Genomic DNA, 25,211 nt, shown 5'->3' with positions numbered 1-25,211 from the left:
TAAATTATTTTTTCCCCTCATCAATCTACAAACAATACCCCATAAATTACAAAGTGAAAACAGGTTTTTAGACCCTTTCAGACCCTTTGCAATGAAACTCGAAATTGAGCTCAGGTCCATCCTGTTTCCATTGATCATCCTTGAGATATTTCTACAACTTGGAGTCGACCTGTGGTAAATTCAATTGCTTAGACATGATTTGTAAAGTCGCACACCTTTCTATATAAGGTCCCACAGTTGACAGTGCAATTCAGAGCGAAAGCCAAGCCATGAGGTCGAAGGGATTGTTTGTAGAGCTCCGAGACAGGATTGTGTCGAGGCACAGATCTGTGGAAGGGTACCAAAAAATGTCAGCAGCATTGAAGGTGGCCAAGAACACAGTTGCCCCCATAATTCTTAAATGGAAGAAGTTTGGAACCACCGACACTCTTCCTAGAGCTGGCCGCACGGCCAAACCGAGAAATAAGAGGAGAAGGACCTTGACCAGGGAGGTGACCAAGAACCCGATGGTCACTCTGACAGAGCTCCAGAGTTCCTCTGTAGGTGGGAAAACCTTCCAAAAAGACAACCATCGTTGGAGCACTCCACCAATCAGGCCTTCATGGTAGAGTTGCCAGACAGAAGCCACTCCTCAGTAAAAGAAACATGACAGCCCACTTGGAGTTTGCCAAAAGGCACCTAAAGGACTGTCAGACCATGAGAAACAAGATTCTCTGGTCTGATGAAACCAAGATTGAACTCTTTGGCCTGAATGCCAAGCGTCACATCTGGGGGAAACCTGACACCAACCCTACGGTGAAGCATGGTGGTGGCAGCATCATGCTGTGGGGATGTTTTTCAGCAGCAGGGACCGGGAGACTAGTCAGGATCAAGGGAACGATGAACGGAGCAAAGTACAGAGAGATCCTTCATGAAAACCTGCTCTAGAGCACTCAGGACCTCAGACTGTGGTGAAGGTTTACTTTCCAACAGGACAACGACACTAAGCACACAGCCAAGACAATGCAGGGGTGGCTTCAGGACAAGTTTCTGAATGTCCTTGAGTGGCCCAGCCAAATGCTGGACTTGAACCCGATCGAACATCTCTGGAGAGACCTGAAAATAGCTGCGCAGCGACGCTCCCCATCCAACCTGAAAGAGCTTGAGAGGATCTGCAGAGAAGAATGGGAGAAGCTCCCCAAATACAGGTGTGCCAAGCTTGTAGCGTCATATCCAAGAAGACTCGAGGCTGTAATAGCTGCTAAAGGTGCTTCAACAAAGTTCAATTCAAGAGGCTTTATTGGCATGGGAAACATATGTTAATATTGCCAAAGCAAGTGAAGTAGATAATATGCAAAAGTTAAATAAACAATAAAATGAACAGCAAGCATTACACTCACAGAAGTTCTGAGTAAAGGGTCTGAAAGTACTGAGTAAAGGGTCTGAATACTTACGTAAATGTGATATTTCTGTTGTTGTTTTTTATACTTTTGCAAACATTTCTAGAAACCTGTTTTCGTTTGTCGTTATGGATCGTGTGTAGATTGATGAGGGGAAAAAAACAATTTAATACATTTTAGAAAAAGGCTGTAACATAACAAAATGTTGAAAAAGTCAAGGGGTCTGAATACTTTCTGAATGCAGTACCAGTCAAAAGTTTGGACACACCTACTCATTCAAGGGTTTTTCTTTACTTTTTACTATTTTCTACATTGTAGAATAATAGTGAAGACATCAAAACTATGAAATAACACATATGGAATCATGTAGTAACCAAAAAAAGTATTAAACAAATCAAAATATATTTTATATTTGAGATTCTTCAAAGTAGCCACCCTTTGCTTTGATGACAGCTTTGCACACACTTTTTGTAAACATTTTTTTTCACAAATTTGTTTACATCCCTCTTAGTGAGAATTTCTAATTTGCCAAGACAATCCATCCACCTGACAGGTGTGGCATATCAACAAGCTGATTAAACAGCATGATCATTACACAGGTACACCTTGTGCTGGGGATAATAAAAGGCCACTCTAAAATGTGCAGTTTAGTCACACAACACAATGCCACAGATGTCTCATGCTTTGAGGGAGTGTGCAATTGGCATGCTGACTGCAGGAATGTCCACCAGAGTTGTTGCCTTAGATTTGAATGTTCATTTCTCTACCATAAGCTGCATCCAACGTCGTTTTTGAGAATTTGGTGGTTTGGTGGTCTGAGCCGAGCCTGGACAGCTGATGAAATTGTGGGTTTGCACAACCGAAGAATTGCTGCACAAACTGTCAGAAACCGTCTCAGGGAAGATCATCTGTGTGCTCGTCATCCTCACCAGGGCCGTAACCAACTTCAGTTGGCAAATGCTCACATTCGATGGCCACTGGCACGCTGGAGAAGTGTGCTCTAACGGATGAACACCTGTTTCAACTGTACCAGGCAGATGACAGACAGTGTGTATGGCGTCGTGTGGGCAAGTGGTGAGCTGATGTTAATGTTGTGAACAGAGTGCCCCATGGTGGCGGTGGGGTTATGGTATGGGCAGGCATAAGCTACGGACAACGAATCCAATTGCATTTTATTGATGACAATTTGAATGCACAGAGATACAGTTCATGACGAGATCCTGAGGCCCATTGTTGTGCCATTCATCCGCCGCCATCACCTCATATTTCAGCATGATAATGCACCGCCCCATGTCACAAGGATCTTTAAACAATTCCTAGAAGCTGAAATGTCCCAGTTCTTCCACGGTCTGCATACTCACCAGACATATCACCCATTGAGAATGTTTGAGATGCTCTGGATCGACGTGTACGACAGCATGTTCCAGTTCCCGCCAATATCCAGCAACTTCGCACAGTCATTGAAGAGGAGTGGGACAACAATCCACAGGGCACAATTAACAGCCTGATAAATTCTATGTGAAGGAGATGTCACACTGCATGAGTCAAATGGTGATACTGACTGCTTTTCTGATCCACGCCCTACCTTTTTTTGTGACCAACAGATGCATTTCTGTTTTCCCAGTCATGTGAAATCCATAGATTAGGGCCTAAATGTATTATTTAAATTGACTGATTTCCTTATATAAACTGTAACTCAGTAAAATCTGTGAAATTGTTGCATGTTGCGTTTATATTTTTATTCAGTATAGTTAATGTAAATTTGCGCGATTTAAGAGCTCTGAAAAAACATCCAAATTAATTACAGATTTCTTGAGTTATCTTTGATTTCAGACAAATTTGAGGAAGTGTATACTGACTTCGGTGTCTCAAGAGGGACAAACAGTACTATTGCCTCTTTATTCTAGTTTTTCAAGCAAAGGTCTTTAAGGGAGTATACGAGGCACAGATGTTCACTTTGCCTAGCTGAGTTCTGCTAGGAGAAAACCAAACCTCGTATGCAGATGACATTAGGACTCGCCACTCAGTGGTTGTGGTGTCTGTTTGGTTCAGTTGGTGTAGCCTTTGATGGACCAATATGGGCCGAGAGTAAATCTTTACTGTTTTCCTTCTCTTTGAACCATGTGTGGACAAAGTGATGCTCCTCTTCTAACTGTTGAGCACTGAAGACAGAGTGAAACACACTTGCCTGATTAAAGGTTTGTGTTAAATTACCTACCTGACAAAGACACAAATGACCTAATAAATGGATTGTGGTTTATGTGTGCGTGTGTGTGTGTCCCGAGTTATATGTGTCTGCTAACTCGCACGCACTCCCTTGAAGATGTAACCAAACAATCAAACTGCCCACTGCTAACAATGACTTCATTGGTTGTTGCCACATTGAGATGTACCGTGTGCCTCATAATCAAATACCACCACATTCCACCTCATGATGTAGGACTGCCGGTCGATGACTGCCATAGGCCAGAGAGTGAAGTCGGAATTGTTCTTATTATGACAGCCGTGGAACTCAAGATATGTGCCGTGCGTAGAGTGCGCGAAGTGGATATGGAGAGTACCAAGTGACTGAAATTCCTACCAATACTGTAAATGTCACAACTACGAATTTGGTCTGAATTGTTTTGGTTTTCTAAGCTGTTTGAAATTCCACTCTGTTTTTCAGTTTTATCTCATTGCTGAGATCGAACATTGCTCATTGAGGTGTATTAAAATGCATATTGATATTTTTTCATCATAAAATCCATACTGATATTAATACCTACTCCAAGCACTTCATATGCCTTTCTTTTTCATTTGTTTATGGCGAAAGATTAAAAGGAATCGATTAAACTGCTCTGCTGCTGTGAAAATCCAAGCCAAATACACACCTTTTTTTTTTAGGAAAACAGCTTGAATGAGATGAATTAGAGATTAAAGCCCTTGATAGAAACAGTAATTATTTCTCCTCTGTGAGAACATTTTCAAAGCTTATTGAAGTAAAGAATAAACACCTCAGCCTTGTTAAAAACCCATCACCTGTCCACCATTATGATTGACACTAGGGTCACAGTAGCCAGCACTCTGACAGCATCTCTCACTCTCTCTCTCTCATTCTTCCCTCCATCCCACTGACTGTCTTGTTTTCCCGTTTTCAGTTGCTCTAGGGCTCTCATGCTCCTTTCTCCCCATTCTTAATCAGTCCCAAAAAGAAACCATGGAGACTGGAATAGGAGCCTACCATACCCTTTCTACTCTCTCATCACATTTCTAATTAATCCATCCTTCTCCCCACCCAGCTACTGAAGGAATTCCCAAATAATCATTTAATTAATGAGACCTAAATTAAACCCCTGTACCCTCTTCTTTTACTCCTCTTAACATTACCTTAGGTGGCCGTGTTATGATGTAAGACAGGGAGGACCATCTGGCCCCAGTCTCCAGGCTGGGAATTGCATTTGTTGTTTTTCATGTATATGTTATGTAGTTATGTTAGGCTTCAACTTGTTTTAATTGGGCTTTTTTATTATTTCCCTGTGAGAATATCCTCATGATCCCATGACATGTGCTTTTTTCTTTCTGGCTAATTACCCATTTCTATGTCTTTTGATGGATCACCCAAGTATGGTTTTAAATGGTGAAGAAGTTATAATGATCAGGGCTGATGGCCTTCGTGAATCATTTAGTGGAAGTTGGGTCATTTCAATAAAGAGGGATCGGGGAGCATGACAGGTGGGTTTAGAGATGGGTAATGATGACAGTGAATGGTGTATGTGTGTGTGGCGCTTTACTAATTCTAACACATAGCAGCCATCGGGGACTGGCATTTCACATCCCCACACACTACCTTCATGGATATGATTCTCATACATGAATGATTATCATCCTCATTATCTCATATACTTGATGAGACATGCACCCAAACAAGCACTCAAACATGACAAGCAATTGGGGTGGGTGGGGGTGTGTGTGTATGTGTATGTACACATCTGCTTGAGTGTGCGTGCATAAGTGTTATCGAATAACAAGTTTTATCCCCTGAGAGTTGGGGGATAAAACTCCTAAAAGAGATGTTCATTTTTACGTGACGAAAATTAACATTGCCCACACACGTAGACACTTTGCTTCTCCTTGATCTGCAGTTTAAAAAAACAGGTCTGCTTTGACCAGTCAGACGTACACACTAAAAGGACCCCCACACACTCATAAAGGAATCAATTTCTATTTTACTTTGATCGGAAAAAAGAAATTCTCATTTGTGTCAAGAAGAAAAATAGACTCCATCAAATACACAGAACTTTCTCCGTCAGAGTTAAAGGGGTTACCCAGGCAACATCAACATTGTCTATGTTTCAAAAAGAAGCATCAGTTCAATGCTTGAGTAGGGTTGAGATCAGAGGAACTGGTGGTAGAGTGGCGATGGTGGGTTCCCTATGAAAAAGAGGGAGGGGTTATAACAGATCACATCAACCATAGGTACAACAACACTTAGTGCAAATGAGTCCCACGCCTTTAAAAGGAAGGTCCTTTAGCCCCCTGAGCTATGCCTAGGAATCTGTCAACATTTACACTACCATTCAAAAGTTTGGTGTCACCTAGAAATTTCTTTGTTTTTGAAAGAAAAAGGACATTTTTTGTCCATTAAAATAACATCAATAATAACAACAATAACAAATTGATCAGAAATACAGTGCAGACATTGTTAATGTTGTAAATGACTATTGTAGCTGGAAACGGCAGATTTTTTATGGAATATCTACATAGGCGTACAGAGGCCCATTATCAGCAACCATCACTCCTGTGTTCCAATAACACGTTGTGTTTGCTAATCCAGTTATCATTTTAAAAGGCTAATTGATCATTAGAAAACCCTTTTGCAATTGTGTTAGCACAGCTGAAAACGGTTGTTCTGATTAAAGAAGCAATAAAACTGGCCTTCTTTAGACTAGTTGAGTACCTGGAGCATCAGCATTTGTGGGTTCGATTACAGGCTCAAAATGACCAGAAACAAAGTGAATAGGCGACTCCGGGATGCTGGCCTTCTAGGCAGAGTTGCAAAGAAAAAGCCATATCTCAGACTGGTCAATAAGAACACAGATACTGGACAGAGGAACTCTGCCAAGAAGGCCAGTATCCGGGAGTCGCCTCTTCACTGTTGACGTTGAGACGGGTGTTTTGCGGGTACTATTTAATGAGGCTGCCAGTTGAGGACTTGTGAGGCATCTGTTTCTCAAACTACACATTCTAATGTACTTGTCCTCTTGCTTAGTTGTGCACCAGGGCCTCCCACTCCTCTTTCTATTCTGGTTAGAGTCAGTTTGCGCTGTTCTGTGAAGGGAGTAGTACACAGCATTGTACGAGATCTTCAGTTTCTTGGCAATTTCTCGCATGGAATAGCCTTCATTTCTCAGAACAAGAATAGACTGACGAGTTTCAGAAGAAAGATCTTTGTTTCTGCCCATTTTGAGCTTGTAATCGAACCCACAAATGCTGATGCTACACATACTCAACTAGTCTAAAGAAGGCCAGGTTTATTGCTTCTTTAAACAGAACAACAGTTTTCAACCGAGCTAACATAATAGCCTTTTAAAATGATAGACTTGGATTAGCTAACACAACGTGTCATTGGAACACAGGCGTGATGGTTGCTGATAATGGGCCTCTGTACGCCTATGTAGATATTCCATAAAGAATCAGCCGTTTCCAGCTACAATAGTCATTTACACCATTAACAATGTCTACACTGTATTTCTGATCAATTTGATGTTATTTTAATGGACAAAAAGTTAGCTTTTCTTTTCAAAAACAAGGACATTTCTAAGTGACCCCAAACTTTTGAATGGTAGTGTACATCTTCATTAGCCTACATCCCACCAATACACATTTCTGTATCTTTATACTGCATGAAGAAAACACAAGAAAACGCAAAAATTAGCTCCGTATCTTCAGGTAACGACAACAAAAATACACACATTTATTTACGGATGGGCACAATGTATTTACACAAATATATATTTGTATATGGTGTATGATACAGTGCCTTACAAATGTATTCACCCCCCTTGACATTTTTCCTATTTTGTTGCATTACAACCTGTAATTTAAATTGATTTCTATTTGGATTTCATGTAATGGACATACACAAAATAGTCCAAATTGGTGAAGTGAAATTAAAAAAATTACTTGTATAAAAAAAATAATAATGGAAAAGTGGTGCGTGTATAAGTATTCACCCCCTTTGCTTTGAAACCCGTAAATAAGATCTGGTGTAACCAATTACCTTCAGAAGTCACATAATTAGTTAAATAAAGTCCACCTGTGTTTAATCTAAGTGGCACATGATCTGTCACATGATCTCAGTATACATACACCTGTTCTGAAAGGCCCCAGAGTCTGCAACACCACTAGGCAAAGGGCACCACCAAGCAAGCGGCACCATGAAGACCAAGGAGCTCTCTAAACATGTCAGGGACAAAGTTGTGGAGAAGTACAGATCAGGGTTGGGTTATAAAAAAATATACGAAACTTTGAACATCTCACAGAGCATTAAATCCATTATTTAAAAAATGGAAAGAATATGGCACCACAACAAACCTGCCAAGAGAGGGCCGCCCACCAACACTCGTGGACCCGGCAAGGAGGGCATTAATCAGAGAGGCAACAAACAGACCAAAGATGTCCCTGAAGGAGCTGCAAAGCTCCACAGCGGAGATTGTAGTATCTGTCCATAGGACCACTTTAAGCCGTACACTCCACAGAGCTGGGCTTTATGGAAGTGTGGCCAGAAAAAAGCCATTGCTTAAAGAAAAAAATAAGCAAACACATTTGGTGTTCGCCAAAAGGCATGTGGGAGACTCCCCAAACATATGGAAGAAGGTACTCGGCTTAGATGAGACTAAAATTGAGCTTTTTGGCCATCAAGGAAAACGCTATGTCTGGCACAAACCCAACACCTCTCATCACCCCGAGAATACCATCCCCACAGTGAAGCATGATGGTGGCAGCATCGTGCTGTGGGTATGTTTTTCATCGGCAGGGACTGGGAAACTGGTCAGAATTGAAGGATGTCGCTAAATACAGGGAAATTCTTGAGGGAAACCTGTTTCAGTCTTCAAGAAATTTGAGACTGGGACGGAGGTTCACCTTCCAGCAGGACAATGACCCTAAGCATACTGCTAAAGCAACACTTGATTGGTTTACGGGGAAACATTTAAATGTCTTGGAATGGCCTAGTCAAAGCCCAGACCTCATTCCAATTGAAAATCTGTGGTATGACTTAAAGATTGCTGTACACCAGTGGAACCCATCCAACTTGAAGGAGCTGGAGCAGTTTTTCTTTGAACAATGGGCAAAAATCCCAGTGGCTAGATGTGCCAAGCTTATAGAGACATACCCCAAGAGACTTGCAGCTGTAATTGCTACAAAAGGTGGCTCTACAAAGTATTGACTTTGGGGGGGTAAATAGTTATGCACGCTCAAGTTTTCAGGTTTTTTTGTCTTATTTCTTGTTTGTTTCACAAGAAAAAAGATTTTGCATCTTCAAAGTGGTAGGCATGTTGTGTAAATCAAATGATACAAACCCCCAAAACATCTATTTAAATTCCAGGTTGTAAGGTAACAAAATAGGAAAAATGCCAAAGGGGTGAATACTTTCGCAAGCCACTGTAGCTTAGGTACTAGTCTGTTTAGTTAATAATCCACTCCTTGATGTGTCATTGTGAAACATCTTTGGCACACAAGGAGTGGAATGTTAGCTAAACAGTCTGGTATCCCGGCTATGTGTATGAACATTTTGGAGAAATGTATCCCCTCGTGGCCCCTGGCTATTGCTGATAATTTTGCTTTAGCTCAGTTGTTCTCTTCTGGTGTTACTAGTTTAAGTGTTTGTGAGGCAAGTTGTGTCTTTTCCTCTCTCTGTACTTCCTGCCTCCTACAGCTTATCACTGTATTCGCGCGTGGACAGATTTTGACAGGAGTGGACCCTCTCGCTTCACATATTCCTCTCTGGCATGAGTCTCACCACAGAGCTACTGAACACATTCCAGCACAGGAACCTCCGTTCCCAAGGTTTCCTTCCAAAAACAAGGCGAGATCGTGATCAAACCACAGCACATCTCACTAGGATTATGGGCAGTTCAGTCCTCACAGGCTCACAGCCTCACACACAGCTGATGCTCTCATCTTGGTCCCTGGGTGCCTTGTCGTTGTCTGAGTTTGATTTGGTCCTCCACCACTGTGGGCCCCATTCCTGAGGGACCCCATTTCCTCCATGGGCAGGTGGGTGGAGTTGTAGGCCAGTGGAGGGATGGTGTTAACCAACATGAGCTGTAGAGGCTTCCTCTCCGGGCTGTACTGGCAGCGTACGTAGCGGGAGAAGGCTGCACGGTACGTTTTGTTGAACAGAGTGTATACCAGAGGGTTGACGGCTGAGGAGAGGTATCCCACCCACACGAACACGTTCAGCAGCCCCCCCATCACCCAGGGGTCACAGTTCATGGGGTTGCACACCACTGCCAGCACATTGGTGATGAAGAAGGGACACCACATGACCACAAACAAGAAGAAGACCACACCCAGGACCTTGGTGGCCTTCTGCTCATTGCTAATTGACTGCATGGTACGACGCCCGTACCGCGGGTCCACCGCAGCCCCGCCAACCCCTCCTCCCACCCCTCTCGTGTCGCGGCTGAGCGAACGCCTGAAGAAGAGCTTCTCTGAGGAGAGCGAGGACTGTGGGAAGAATCCCAGGGTCAGGGTGGCACTCCACTTGGGCCTGGGCACCAGCTGGTCCAGGCAGAGGGTAGCCTCATTCTGCAGGGCGCTGATGGTGAGGAAGTAGGTGACCACCATGATGGTGAGGGGGACGAAGAAGGCCACGAAGGAGCCTACTAGGACGAAACTGTCATCTGTCAGCAGGCAGCTGCCATCTTTAAATACCTTTGTGTGGTCCCGCAGGCCTAGGACAGGGATGGGCATGGAGATACCTACAGAGAGACACAGAGAGAAGTTATTTTGGTGTGTGGTTTGTGTGTTTGTGTGTGTTCCATTTCTTGAGATTTCAAAGTAATTTTCTACAGCTTGTCTCTGCCTAAACCAGAGCAACGTGCCGCTTCAAGATTGTACCAGTATTATCAAAAAGTAAAAAAAGTCAACAATCATAGTCAACCTGTTGCTCATTCCAACCGTAAATCAAGCCACCAGGGCAGGATCCTCTTGCATTATTAATGCAATAGCCCTCATATTGCCACTGTCTGCCCACCAGGACATATAAACCCTGCAATTTCCCCTCACAGATTCAGTCAGCACTATTATCATTAGCGTCCAATAAATGCATTTGGGAGAGAGAGGGACAGATGCATCTGGAGCCATTCACTATGGCTTTCATCCCCACAGCAACACAGTTAGATGCAGAGACCCTAATACCCTCAGGGAGGAGGTGCAACTGGCCTGACACTGACTGACATTTTGGGGTTCAGAGCAGGAAAATAGACATTGAATTAAGATCCCATCACTTTAGGCATGGGTAACATATTCAATGATTTATAACCTCCCATTTGCAAGTATACTGAACAGAAATATAAACGCAACATGCCACCATTTCAAAGATTTGACTGAGTTACAGTTCATATGAGGAAATCAGTCAATTGAAAGTTAACATTCCACTCCTGGACATGTCATTGTGAAACTTGTTTGGCCCAGTTAATTCCTTCGCATCCTGATCCGAAAGAAATGAAATACTCCCTCGTTTTATTACACGTTCATGACTTTGCTTGGAAGAAGGATGAGACTTAAACTCATTTTTGGGGTTGGGGTGGGTTATACATCCGAAACGACTGCTCTGAAACGACTATTTCCTTGCTCTTCCTCTCTGGGCCAATGAAAGCTCTATTCTCCTGGTAGGTTGGGGTAGTGTTGGGTTATTATTGTACACTATATACACACACACACTACACTGACACTCTCATACAAAAACCCCACACATTCACATACACTACATACGCACAAACACTTTCACACTCACACTATCATATGCTGCTGCTACTTTGTTCTTTATTTTACTCTTATTATTATCTGTCCTGATGCCTAGTCACTTTACCCTGCCTTTATGTACATATCTACCTCAAATACCTTATCATTATCTATCCTGATGCCTAGTCACTTTACCCTGCCTTCATGTACATATCTACCTCAAATACCTTATTATTATCTATCCTGATGCCTAGTCACTTTACCCTGCCTTCATGTACATATCTACCTCAAATACCTTATTATTATCTATCCTGATGCCTAGTCACTTTACCCTGCCTTTATGTACATATCTACCTCAAATACCTTATTATTATCTATCCTGATGCCTAGTCACTTTACCCTGCCTTCATGTACATATCTACCTCAAATACCTTATTATTATCTGTCCTGATGTCTAGTCACTTTACCCTGCCTTTATGTACATATCTACCTCAAATACCTTATTATTATCTATCCTGATGCCTAGTCATTTTACCCTGCCTTCATGTACATATCTACCTCAAATACTTTATTATTATCTATCCTGATGCCTAGTCACTTTACCCTGCCTTTATGTACATATCTACCTCAAATACCTTATTATTATCTATCCTGATGCCTAGTCATTTTACCCTGCCTTTATGTACATATCTACCTCAAATACCTTATTATTATATATCCTGATGCCTAGTTACTTTACCCTGCCTTTATGTACATATCTACCTCAAATACCTTATTATTATATATCCTGATGCCTAGTCACTTTACCCTGCCTTTATGTACATATCTACCTCAAATACCTTATTATTATCTATCCTGATGCCTAGTCATTTTACCCTGCCTTTATGTACATATCTACCTCAAATACCTTATTATTATCTATCCTGATGCCTAGTCATTTTACCCTGCCTTTATGTACATATCTACCTCAAATACCTTATTATTATCTATCCTGATGCCTAGTCATTTTACCCTGCCTTTATGTACATATCTACCTCAAATACCTCATACACTTGAACATTGATCTGGTACTCCCTTGTTTCTAGCTTCATTATTGTGTATTCTATTCCTCTTGTGTTACTGTTTTTAATATTTATATACTTTTTAAACTCTGCATCGTTAGGAAGGGCTCGTAAGCAAGCATTTCAGAGTAAAGTCTACCACCGTTGTATTCGGCACGTGACAAATACAATTTTATTTTATTTTCTGACAAGGCTACAGTCAGCATTTTATTGTCATATTTAGGAGGCCAAAAATCCATCAACATGCTTGTATACCCAGAATTCGGAAATAATAAAAACGTAAGTTTTGTCTGCGTTTCTCTTCACCCTGATGATCTCCTCCCACTTGGCACACACTGGTTAAATCAATGTTTTTTCCACGTCATTTCAATGAAATTACTTGGAACCAACAAGAATAGATGTTGAATTGACGTCTGTGCCCAGTGGGCCCCGTCTAAAGATATACAGTGCATTTGGAAATGTATTCAGACCGACATTTTGTTATGTTAATTAAGGCTAGGGGTTCCGCCTCGACAACATCCGCTGAAAAGGCAGAGCGCGAAATTCAAAAATATTTTTTTGAAATATTTAACTTTCATACATTCACAAGTGCAATACACCAAATTAAAGCTTAACTTCTTGTTAATCTACCCATCATGTCCGATTTCAAAAAGGCTTTACAGCGAAAGCACACCATATGATTATGTTAGGTCAGAGCCTAGTCACAAGAAAACATACAGCCATTTTCCAGCCAAAGAGAGGAGTCACAAAAAGCAGAAATAGAGATAAAATGAATCACTAACCTTTGATGATCTTCATGAGATGGCACTCATAGGACTTCATGTTACACAATACATGTGTGTTTTGTTCGATAAAGTTCATATTTATATCCAAAAATCTCAGTTTACATTGGCGCGTTATGTTCAGTAATGTTGTGCCTCGAAAACATCCGGCGAATTTGCAGAGAACCACATCAATTTACAGAAATACTCATCATGAACTTTGATAAAAGATACAAGTGTTATGCACAGAATTAAAGATATACTTCTCCTTAATGCAACCGCTGTGTCAGATTTCAAAAAAGCTTTACGAAAAAAGCACCCCATGCAATAATCTGAGTACGGCGCTCAAACACAAAAACAAGCCATACAGATACCCGCCATGTTGTGGAGTCAACAGAAAACAGAAATAGCATTATAAATATTCACTTACCTTTGATGATCTTCATCAGAATGCACTCCCAGGAATCCCAGTTCCACAATAAATGTTTGTTTTGTTCAATAAAGTCCATCATTTATGTACAAATACCTCCTTTTTGTTAGTTCACAAATCCGTTTAGTTCACAAATCCAAACTCACGAGGCGCGGGCAAGTCCAGGCGAAAGTTCAGACGAAAAGTCCAAAAAGTTATATTACAGTTTGTAGAAACATGTCAAACGATGTATAGAATCAATCTTTAGGATGTTTTTAACATAAATCTTCAATAATGTTTCAACCGGACAATTCCTTTGTCTTTAGAAATGCAATGGAACGCAGGTCGCTCTCACGGCCACGAGCGTGACCAGCTCATGGTATTCTGCCAGACACCTGGTTGAAACAGCTCTCATTCTCTCCCCCTTCACAGTAGAAGCCTCAAACAAAGTTCTAAAGACTGTTGACATCTAGTGGAAGCGTTAGGAAGTGCAATATGACACCATTTACACTGTATATTAGAATGGCAATGAGTTGAAAAACTACAAACCTCAGATTTCCCACTTCCTAGTTGGATTTTTCTCAGGTTGTTGCCTGCCATATGAGTTTTGTTATAATCACAGACATCATTCAAACAGTTTTAGAAACGTCAGAGTGTTTTTTTCTCCAAATCTATTAATAATATGCATATATTAGCTTCTGGGCCTGAGTAGCAGGAAGTTTACTCTGGGCACGCTTTTCATCCGAACGTGAAAATGCTGCCCCCAATCCCAATTCAATCGTTTTCCCCCCTCATCAATCTACACACAATACCCCATATTGACAAATCAGAAACAGTTTTTTGCAAATGTGTTAGAAATAACTATTCAGAACTATTCAGACCCTTTACTCAGTACTTTGTTGAAGCACCTTTGGCAGTGATTACTGTCACGACTTCAGCCGAAATTGGTTCTTCTCCTTGTTCGGGCGGCGCTCGGCAGTCGGCATCGCCGGTCTACTAGCCATCGCCGATCTACTAGCCATCGCCGATCTACTTTTCATTTTCCATTTGTTTTGTCTTTGTTTCTACACACCTGTTTTTCATTCCCCTAATTATTGTTCATGTATTTAACCCTCTGTTTCCCGCATGGCGTTGTGCGGGATTGTTTTATGTCATGTTCGGTATGTTGGTGACTGGTTATTTCGACGGGTGCTGTTTCTTGCCCGTGCGTAAAAGTTGATGTTCATGTGTTTTGTGTTTGGGCAAGTGTATTGTTTTACCTTGCACCATTCATTATTCTGAGTAAAGTTACATTGCTCCCAATTCTCTGCTCTCCTGCACCTGACTGCATACACCAGCTACACCCACCATTCTGACAATTACAGCCGAGAGTCTTCTTAGGTATGACGCAACAAGCTTGGCACACTTGGGGAGTTTCTCCCATTCTTCCCTGCAGATCCTCTCAAGTTCTGACAGGTTGGTTGGGGAGCGTCGCTGCACAGTTATTTTCAGGTCTCTCCAGAGATGTTCGATTGGGTTCAAGTTCAGGCTCTGGCAGGCCACTCAAACTCCAAGCGGGCTGTCATGTGCCTTTTACTGAGGAGTGGCTTACGTTTGGCCACTCTACCATAAAGGTCTGATTGGTGGAGTGCTGCAGAGATGGTTGTCCTTCTGAAAGGCTCTCCCATCTCCACAGAGGAACTCTGGAGAGCTCTATCAGAGTGACCATCGGGTTCTTGGTCACCTCCATGACCAAGGCCCTTCTCCCCCGATTGCTCAGTTTGGCCAGATGGCCAGATCTAGGAAGTGTCTTGGAGGTTCCAAACTTCTTCCATCTAAGAATGATGGAGGCCACTGTGTTCTTGGGGACCTTGAATGCTGCAGAAATGTTTTGCTACCCTTTCCCAGATCTGTGCCTCGACACAATCCTGTCTTGGAGCTCTACTGACAATTCCTTCGAGTAATGGCTTGGTTTTTGCTCTGACATGCATTGTCAACTGTGGGACCTTATATAAACAGGTGTGTGCCTTTCCAAATCATGTCTAATCTATTGAATTTACCACATGTGGACTCCAAGGAAGTTGTAGAAATATCTCCAGGATGATACATTTGCGAAAGATTCTAAAAACCTATTTTTGCTTTGTCATTATGGGCTATTGTGTGTAGATTGATGAGGAAAAAAACATATTTAATCGATTTTAGAATAAGGCTGTAACGTAACAAAATGTGGAAAAAGAGAAGGGGTCTGAATACTTTCCGAATGCACTATTTGGAAGGGGTTGAGACTAAAAGGAGAAAGAAAGGTGGAGTTTTTCCTTCGAGTTGATCTTTTCTTAACCAGGGAGGGATTGTAATCAATTATTTTTGGCTGGCTTTGTTGAAATCCAGGGCATGTTTAAAGGATGAACCAAGACAAACTTGAAATGCAGAAACGCAATCGCGTCAAGAGATGTCTTCTTGTGTGGGTTGGGATGTGGAAGCAGTTGACATATAGTCAAGACAATCTTCTGCTATCCAGATGGCCATGGAACCCTGAATCAATCATATGACTCAAGTCCAACATTTCATCATGTAATCCTTTGTTTATATTCCTTCTCTGTTGCTATCCACCCCCATCATGTGTCTTTACTCCATTCCACCCTAGTATTACAGGTTGTTTGGACTAGCTTCACGTTGCCCTGGGTCTTCAGTGGTTTCTGTAGAGCAGAGCAGCAGCACACCCGGCCCAGCAGTTGGAGACAGACCAAAGAACACATACCTGATCCAGACATCTCAACCATCTCTGCCATGGTTCCACACTAACACGTCCACACCAGAACCACAGACACAAAGAGCTCCGGGTTGGAGACCACACTGACACAAAACATGAGCTTAACCCCAGGAAGAATTTTTTTTAAACTGACCTTAGGTCAGTATCTCTGCTCTGTAGGAGCAATTTACTACTACTCCAATAAACACAGCTCAGCTAATTATTTCTCCATATTTGCAAAAAATCTTTCAGTGGCAGTTACATTATCATGGAACTGCTGATGCCAACACGTACATTGTTACGGCTTTGGTTATTGCGTGTTTCTTTGTTCGAGGACACTATAGCTTAGTGTGTCTGAAGGGAGAAAAATAGCCCCGAGGGATGCTTTCAGTCTCTGTCTGTCAGACCAACATTGAGGCACAATACATGACAGAGATACAGGAAGCTATAGGAACCTCCTTAATGATTCAACAGGAAAGAAAATAACTGCCGGTTTCAAAGACCAAATAGTATTATTCTTTAATTGAGCTTGGCGGTCTTACAAAAGTTATCTTGTTTGATATGAAAAGTTAATAACGTCCTGGTCATGGCCAAGGAACATTCCTTGGTCATGGCAGGGTGAGGTGGGTGTGCGTGTGTACAGGATGAGGTGTGTGTACGTGTAGACATGTGTGTTCTGTGTATGTGTGGGATTTTGTAAGGTCTTCAGGGATGTCTCTCTGTGGTAGCATTCTTGTGCAATAGGCTGGGCAGTAGCAGCACTGTTCCAGGGTTTGTTAAACAGCATACATCATCTCAGTTCTGTGTAACATCAGCTACACTTCAGCCTCTCTCTCTCTCTCTCTGCCGTGTGCAGATAAAAGAGACCTAACATGTAGATAAGCAGCAGTGACATACATAATCTTATTTAATTTGCAGGCGGCATCGTATCATATTCTAGCGCTCCGCTTGGGACCTGGAACCTGTGGAATGATGAGTCATATCGGGAGTTAATTTCTCCCTACATTGTGTGTTGTCTCTCTCTGCTTCCCTGGTTCTATGTGACATTGTCCCTCCCTGCCTCCCTGGGTCTCTACACAGCAAGACTGGATCATTAGTGGTGGTATTGAGCCATTGGAAAGGAGCCACACAAGTCATTGACTACAACTCAGCGTTCAACACCATAGTGCCCTCCTAGCGCATCACTAAGCTAAGGACCCTGGGACTGACCACCTCCCTCTGCAACTGGATCCTGGACTTCCTGACTAGACACCCACATGTGGTGAGGTTAGGCAACAACACATCCCCCATGCTGACCCTCAAAACAGGGGCACCTCAAGTGTGTGTGCTTAGTCCCCTCCTGTACTCCATGTTCATCCACAGGGAGGAAGTCAGAGATCTGGCAGTGTGGTGCCAGGACAACAACCTCTCCCTCAGCAAAGCAGCTGATCGTGGACAACAGGAAACAGAGTGCCGAGCACTCATATCGACGGGGATGAAGTGGAGTGGGTGTTCTACATCACTAAGGACCTATCATGTTCCAAACACACCAATAGTCATGAAGAGGGCATGACAATGCCTCTTACCCCTCAGCAGGCTGAAAATATTTGGTATGGGCCCTTAGATCCTCAAAAGCTCTACACCTGCACCTTTGAGAGCATATTGCCTGGCTGCATCACCACTTGGTATGGCAAATGCTTGGCATCTAACCGCAAGGTACTACAGAGGCTAGTGACTATGGCCCAGAACATCACTGGGACGGAGCTACCTGCCATCCAGGACCTCTATACCAGGTGGTGTCAGAGGAAGGCCCTAAAAATGGTCAGACTCTAGCCACCCAAGTCATAGACTGCTCTCTCTGCTACTGCACGGCAAGTGATACCGATGCACCAAGTCTGTAACCAACAGGACGCTGAACATTTTCTACCTCTAAGCCCTAAGACTGCTAAATAGTTAGTTAAATAGTTAATCAAATACAGTGCATTCAGAAAGTATTCCCACCCCATGACTTTTTCCACATTTTGTTGTTATACAGCCTGTCACGTGTGCTCCCTCTCCGGCCTCTAGGTCACCAGGCTGCTCGTTAGGGCGCACACCTGTCACCAGAGTTACGCGCATAATGACACTCACCTGGACTCCATCACCTCCTTGATTACCTGCCCTTTATATGTCACTCCCTTTGGTTTCTTCCCCAGTCGTCATTGTTGCTGTTTCATGTCGGTGCGCTGTTTGTATTTCTTGTTTTATTCATTTATTAATTAAACGTATTCACTCCCTGAACTTGCTTCCCGACTCTCAGCGTACATCATTACAGAATGACGACTCAACAAAGGGAAGCATTGGGGAGTGTTTTTTTTGTGTTGGGGTGATGTCGGGTCCGGGTGTTGGAGCCAGATCTACCTGGGAGGCCTCAGCCAGTTTGTAGGCTCCCATGCCTAAGCTGGGTGAACAGGTTCCCGTGCCTCAACCGAGGCAACTGGGGAGGTCTCAGCCGGCTCATCAGGCTCTCATTCCTCAGGTGGTTCGTCTGGTTTCTGCTCCTCAGGGGAGGCGACCGGTCCGCTCCAGATCCCCGGGATTGTCCCTGTGGTTGTCGTCCTGCTGCTGGAGCCGAATGCGCCGAGGAGGGGGTACTGTCACGTGTGCTCCCTCTCCGGCCTCTAGGTCACCAGGCTGCTTGTTAGGGCGCACACCTGTCACCAGCGTTACGTGCATAATGACAAAATATTTCCTAATTAATAAAAAATGAAAAGCTGAAATCTTTCAAGTCAATAAGTACTCAACCCCTTTGTTATGGCAAGCATAAATAAATCAACATTTGCTTACTAGTCACATAAAAGTTGCATGGACTCACTCTGTGTGCAATAATAGTGTTTAACATGATTTTTGAATGACTACCTTATCTCTGTACCCCACACATACAATTATCTGTAAGGTCCCTCAGTCGAGCAGGGAATTTCAAACATAGATTCAACCACAAAGACCAGGGAGACTTTCCAATGCCCCGCAATGAAGGGCACCTATTGGTAGTGTCATGACGTTGCCTGCTTGGGTATTGCAAACCCCATCCCCCTCTCCCTGCCTCTCCCTTTCCTCCTTCAACCCATGCTGTGATCACAGAGAGACGTCGTAAATTCCTGAGAATCTCCTCATGGCCAAACAGTATTAGGGAGAGGGTAAACTTTCAGGACAAAGGAATTTTCTTCCACCTCACAGAACTTGAGGTACGAACATATTTCATGTTCCTGCAAAAGCATAAAAGATCGGTGGAGAGTCCAGCTATTAACATGCCCGTTTGTCACCACGTGGGAAACTCATGTGAGACTGTGGGGCTACATTACCATACCGCTGTTTATATAATAACCTCAGATATGAGGTTTACATCTGTTTGTTGTATAAAATGAATGAGTGAGTATGATACTGTTTGTATAATTGTGTAATATGATTTTGGACTGTGAAGATGAAGAAAATGAAGAAAAATACAAATCCCTTTTTGATTTGAACTAAACCCGAGGACCCGCCCCTGAGCCAGTTGGGTCAGACATCCAAGGACAGCCCCTTCCTGCTATCTGAATAAAAGCCAACTCTGAGAAATTACCATTAGACCATGTTTATCCTCCATGGGGAGAACGAAGGTTAAGTACCATTGCTGAATCTTTAACCATACCACGTGGTTAAACTCTTAGATGAATAAGAACAAGTCTTTGATATTGACTACTAGTCTGCAGCTAGGAATTCGGTATCATTGAACGCGAAGAAAGACAACCGCCGAAACCTCCATTCTATAACGAATGTCACTCTGAACTAACCACAATAACCGAGACAGAAGGAACTCCAACCAAAACTAACTTCTCTCCAACGATCAAGACGACACACAATGAGCGTAAATATATATATATTGATTGCAATTGTTCCCGAATGAGTGAGCGTTCATGTGTAAATGATTAGCATGTCAATTGTTATAATTATGAACTCTGTAGTGACTTCTTGGTCGAACGCCAATTTTTCCTTTGTCTAACAAGCCGCCATGCCGGTTCAGCCCACTAGGGCATATTTCTCCCATCATTTCATGTAACTATTTTTAAGTTTGTTTGTTTGTTTATGCATTTCTGTGAATTAATTAGTTAGTAATAAATAAATGATTTAAGACAATTGATGTATGGATGACTCATAGTGAAGACTGGGTTCGTGCAGATAACCAACAATTTACGACGTTTGGAATGAGACTAACGTGAGGTAAAATAAATAAATCATTAATCAGAAGACTATTGATCAGATATGAAAATATCTGAAAGGTTATATTGGGAAATTATAACTTTGTAATCTGACTACTTTCCCTGGTGCCCTCGAATTCATAGTTAATTAGTTACGTTACAACTCAGTTGATCGCGTAATCCCTAATTACAGGAATCTTTGATAAAAACTATAAGTCTTCAATTTAATGATAGCAAAGACACGACAGTAGATAGGTAACAAAAACATTGAATATCCCTTTTGAGCATGGTGAAGTTATTAATTACATTTTTGGAAGGTGTAGTAATACACCAAGTCACTACAAAGATAAAAGTCGTTCTTCCTAACTCAGTTGCCGCTCAGGGATTTCACCATGAGGCCAACGATGACTTTAAAACCATTACAGAGTTTAATGGCTGTGATAGGGGAAAACTTAGGATGGATCATCAACATTGTAGTTACTCCACAATACTAATGCTAATACTAGTGAAAAGAAGGAAGCCTGTACAGAATAAATTATTCCAAAACATGCATTCTGTTTGAAACAAGGCACTAAAGTAATTCTGGAAAAAATGTGTCAAAGCAATTAACTTTTTGTCCTCATTGCAAATTGGGGCAAATCCAATACAACATATTACTAAGTACCACTTTTCATATTTTCAAGCATAGTGGTGGCTGCATCCTGTTATGGGTATGCTTGTAATCATGAAGGACTGGGGAGTTTTTTAGGATAAAACATTTATGGAATGGAGCTAAGCACAGGCAAAATCCCAGAGGAAAACCTAGTTCAGTCTGCTTCCCACCAGACACTGGGAGATGAATTCACATTTCAGCAGGACAACAACCTAAAACACAAGGCAAAATCTACACTGGAGTTGTTTGCCACCAAGACAGCGAATGTTTCTGGGTGCCGAGTTACAGTTTTGACTTAAATCTGCTTGAAAATCTATGGCAAGACCTAAAAATGGTTGTCTAGCAATGATCAACAACCAATTTGACAGAGCTTGAAGAATTGTGAAAAGAATAATGGGCAAACGCTGCACAATCCAGGTGTAGAAAGCTCTTAGAGACTTTTATTGTTACGTGTTTTACTTTTCTATTATTTCTCTATTTCTTTCTCTCTGCATTGTTGGGAAAGGCCAGTAAGTAAGCATTTCACATTTAGTCCACACCTTTTGTTTTACGAAGCATGTGGTGATACAATTTTATTTGACAGGCAGTTGTCACGATGAGATCTGATTGACCCTCAACTATTCTCATGTCAATAATTTTTGGTCAAACAAATTTTTATCTGGTTATTTGGACCCTAAAAGTTGGTTGATGAAACTACAGCAGGGCATGTCTCATTTTAGCTGCAACTTCAGCTTCGAGACAGAAATACTTGGAAATACCTGTTCTGCGCTAAGTCTAACGCCTTGATGGATCAGGCTGCATTAGTGGCTCATAATTTCCTTTTCATGCTAGGCCATTGACTTGATCAGCTGGATATCAACTATGCCATTATAAATTCTTGATCGTTCAGTCGCCTTGACACTTACATTAAAATATTTGGACCTTGAAACTTAAATTACAGTCATTCTCCTTCTTTCATTCCCCTGTTCACTGCCTCCCTCCCTCCTCCAGCAATGTGGTGGTGTTTGACAAAGACCAGTTTCTAAATATGCACCCCCCCACCATTTAAATTAGACAAACTTGAAACCTATAACAATACTGGATCTATCTGTCTGACAGTTTTTTGTATAGAGATCTCAGAAATTCAGTGTAACTACTTAACATTTTGTGTCTCCTTATGCAAGGAGAGAAAAACGTTTTCATGGGCACACACATCTAAAATAATGTATGCGATTACAAATACGAATGCTTCTACCCGAAAAAGTCACCATACCTTGATACTTAAAACCTAAATCAATACTGACATTAACATGGTCCTTCAATAATTATGAATAATACTTGTTGGATGTGCATTTGTTGTTGAGCTGTTTAATTACACTGTGGTGCTTCACCACACATCATAATCTGATCCAGGAAGGAATTTTCGGGATTTGATAGTCAAATGACAACAGTTGTTGTGATAGTGCATGCGATGCAACCACACTGGAAAAAACACGTTTTGCGAGGAATGTCCCGAATATTTTGTATCATTCGTTACACCAATGAAGCCTGGATCCACATGGATCTAATATCCCAAGCAAATTGAAGTTGATCTTCTGTTGTAGTCTTGATTTCAGTAGCGGTGCATGGGTAACCCCCCCAAAAAAACATTACAACCTACACTGTATGTGTTGTGATAATTGCGTTGTTTGCTGTTAATTCATATGCCTTGTGACCGTGATAGGCCTAAAGGCCGAAACATTAGAAGACAGTAGCAGAATAAATTCAACCACACCTTTGTTTTAAGACAAAACCAGATAGCAACCTCTGTCCGTTAAAGTCCACGACACATATTGCATTTAACAGACAGTTACATGACCTACAGCATTGTTGAGCAAGTACAGTTGAAGTTGGAAGTTTACATACACCTCAGCCAAATACATTTAAACTCAGTTTTTCACAATTCCTGACATTTAATCCTAATAAAAATTCCCTGTCTTAGGTCAGTTAGGATCACCACTTTATTTTAAGAATGTGAAATGTCAGAATAATAGTAGAGAGAATTATTTATTTCAGCTTTTATTTCTTTCATCACATTCCCAGTGGGTCAGAAGTTTACATACACTCAATTAGTATTTGGTAGCATTGCCTTTAAATTGTTTAACTTGGGTCAAACGTTTCGGGTAGCCTTCCACAAGCTTTCCCCAATAAGTTGGGTGAATTTTGGCCCATTCCTCCTGACAGAGCTGGTGTAACTGAGTCAGGTTTGTAGGCCTCCTTGCTCGCACACGCTTTTACAGTTCTGCCCACAAATTTTCTATAAGATTGAGGTCAGGGCTTTGTGATGGCCACTCCAATACCTTGACTTTGTTGTCCTTAAGCCATTTTGCCACAACTTTGGTAGTATACTTGGGGTCATTGTCCATTTGGAAGACCCATTTGCGACCAAGCATTAACTTCCTGACTGATGAGATGTTGCTTAAATATATCCACATCATTTTGATTCTCATGATGCAATCTATTTTGTGAAGTGCACCAGTCCCCCCTGCAGCAAAGCACCACCACAACAAGATGCTGCCACCCCCGTGCTTCACGGTTGGGATGGTGTTCTTCGGCTTGCAAGCCTCCCCTTTTCCCCTTTATGGCCAAACAGTTCAATTTTTGTTTCATCAGACCAGAGAACATTGTTCCCATGTGCAGTTGCAAACCGTAGTCTGGCTTTTTTTATGGCGGTTTTGGAGCAGTGGCTTCTTCCTTGCTGGGAGGCCTTTCAGGTTATATTGATATAGGACTCGTTTTACTGTGGATATAAATACTTTTGTACCCTTTTCCTCCAGGATCTTCACAAGGTCCTTTGCTGTTGTTCTGGGATTGATTTTCACTTTTCGCACTAAAGTACTTTCATCTCTAGGAGACAGAACGCGTCTCCTTCCTGAGCGGTATGATGGCTGCGTGGTCCCATGGTGTTTATACTTGCGTACTATTGTTTGTACAGATGAAAGTGGTACCTTCAGGCGTTTGGAAATTGCTCCCAAGGATGAATCAGACTTGTGGAGGTCTACAATTTTTTTCTGAGGTCTTGGCTGATTTCTTTTGATTTTCCCATAATGTCAAGCAAAGAGGCACTGAGTTTGAAGGTAGGCCTTGAAATGCATCCACAGGTACATCTCCAATTGACTCAAATGATGTCAATTGGCCTATCAGAAGCTTCTAACGCCATGACATCATTTTCTGGAATTTTCCAAGCTGTTTAAAGGCACAGTCAACTTAGTGTATGTAAACTTCTGACCCACTGGAATTGTGATACAATGGATTCTAAGTGAAAAAATCTGTCTGTAAACACTTGTTGGAAAAATTACTTGTGTCATGCACAAAGTAGATGTCCTAACAGACTTCCCAAAACGATATTTTGTTAACAAGACATTTGTGGAGAGGTTGAAAAACTAGTTTTAATGACTCCAACCTAAGTGTATGTAAACTTCCGACTTCAACTGTACATGTTTCCAACATTTTCAGACCACTAAACAACTATTGATTTAGAACCACAGAGAGTTACCGCAAGTCGCAAAGAAAACAGGAGCTGCCTCCACTATTCCAGCACCATTTCAACTTTAACGTTTCAACATCATCAAATCACCCCTGCTTAGTCTAATATAGTGACAAAAAAAGCTTTTCTTTTTTGTTGTCCTAGGCTACCTGGCTAAAATGCTTGCTCGCTAGCCTAACTTCTATTCATTGGCAATATTAGCTGGTTATTATTAGCCTTCTACATCTAGCTACTGTACATATTAAACTTCCATCCTCTCAGGCCAGGGGCACAACAATGTATAACTTAATGGTTGGATCAGAATCGTCGTTATAATCATTGGCCAGTGTGGAGAATGAATTAAAACCACAGTCCAAATCACTATCTCCATCCACGGCTAATTTAGGAAAGGACCAATTTTAGTTAGCTAGCTAGCAAACGGTGGACAACACAATGAGATGAAACAGTTCAAGTTGTTTCTGTTAATGACATATGCTCTCAAAGCGATTTGATAGGAGAGACGTTTTCTTTTCCCCCCCCCCGCCAAGACCATTCACGGTTGAGCTCGCTCAGTTTAGCTCAACGCTGATGGCAAA

At 41.9% G+C, this 25,211-nt stretch overlaps 1 protein-coding gene across 1 annotated transcript in view; it reads right to left on the bottom strand.

Annotated features, from left to right (window-relative positions):
- Positions 1 to 9,500: 9,500 nt before the first annotated feature.
- Positions 9,501 to 25,211, bottom strand: part of htr2aa (5-hydroxytryptamine (serotonin) receptor 2A, genome duplicate a) — a 38,798-nt gene continuing 23,087 nt past the window's right edge. Inside the window, exon 3 of the mRNA XM_039006537.1 lies at positions 9,501 to 10,342. Coding sequence (XP_038862465.1) covers positions 9,501 to 10,342 — 842 coding nt within the window. The remainder of the gene's footprint in view (positions 10,343 to 25,211) is intronic.

Source organism: Salvelinus namaycush, chromosome 13 (assembly GCF_016432855.1).
Source record: "Salvelinus namaycush isolate Seneca chromosome 13, SaNama_1.0, whole genome shotgun sequence".
Classification (NCBI taxonomy): domain Eukaryota; kingdom Metazoa; phylum Chordata; class Actinopteri; order Salmoniformes; family Salmonidae; genus Salvelinus; species Salvelinus namaycush.
The sequence above is the reverse complement of the archived record's forward strand: the minus strand, read 5'-3'. Positions and strand labels throughout refer to the sequence as shown.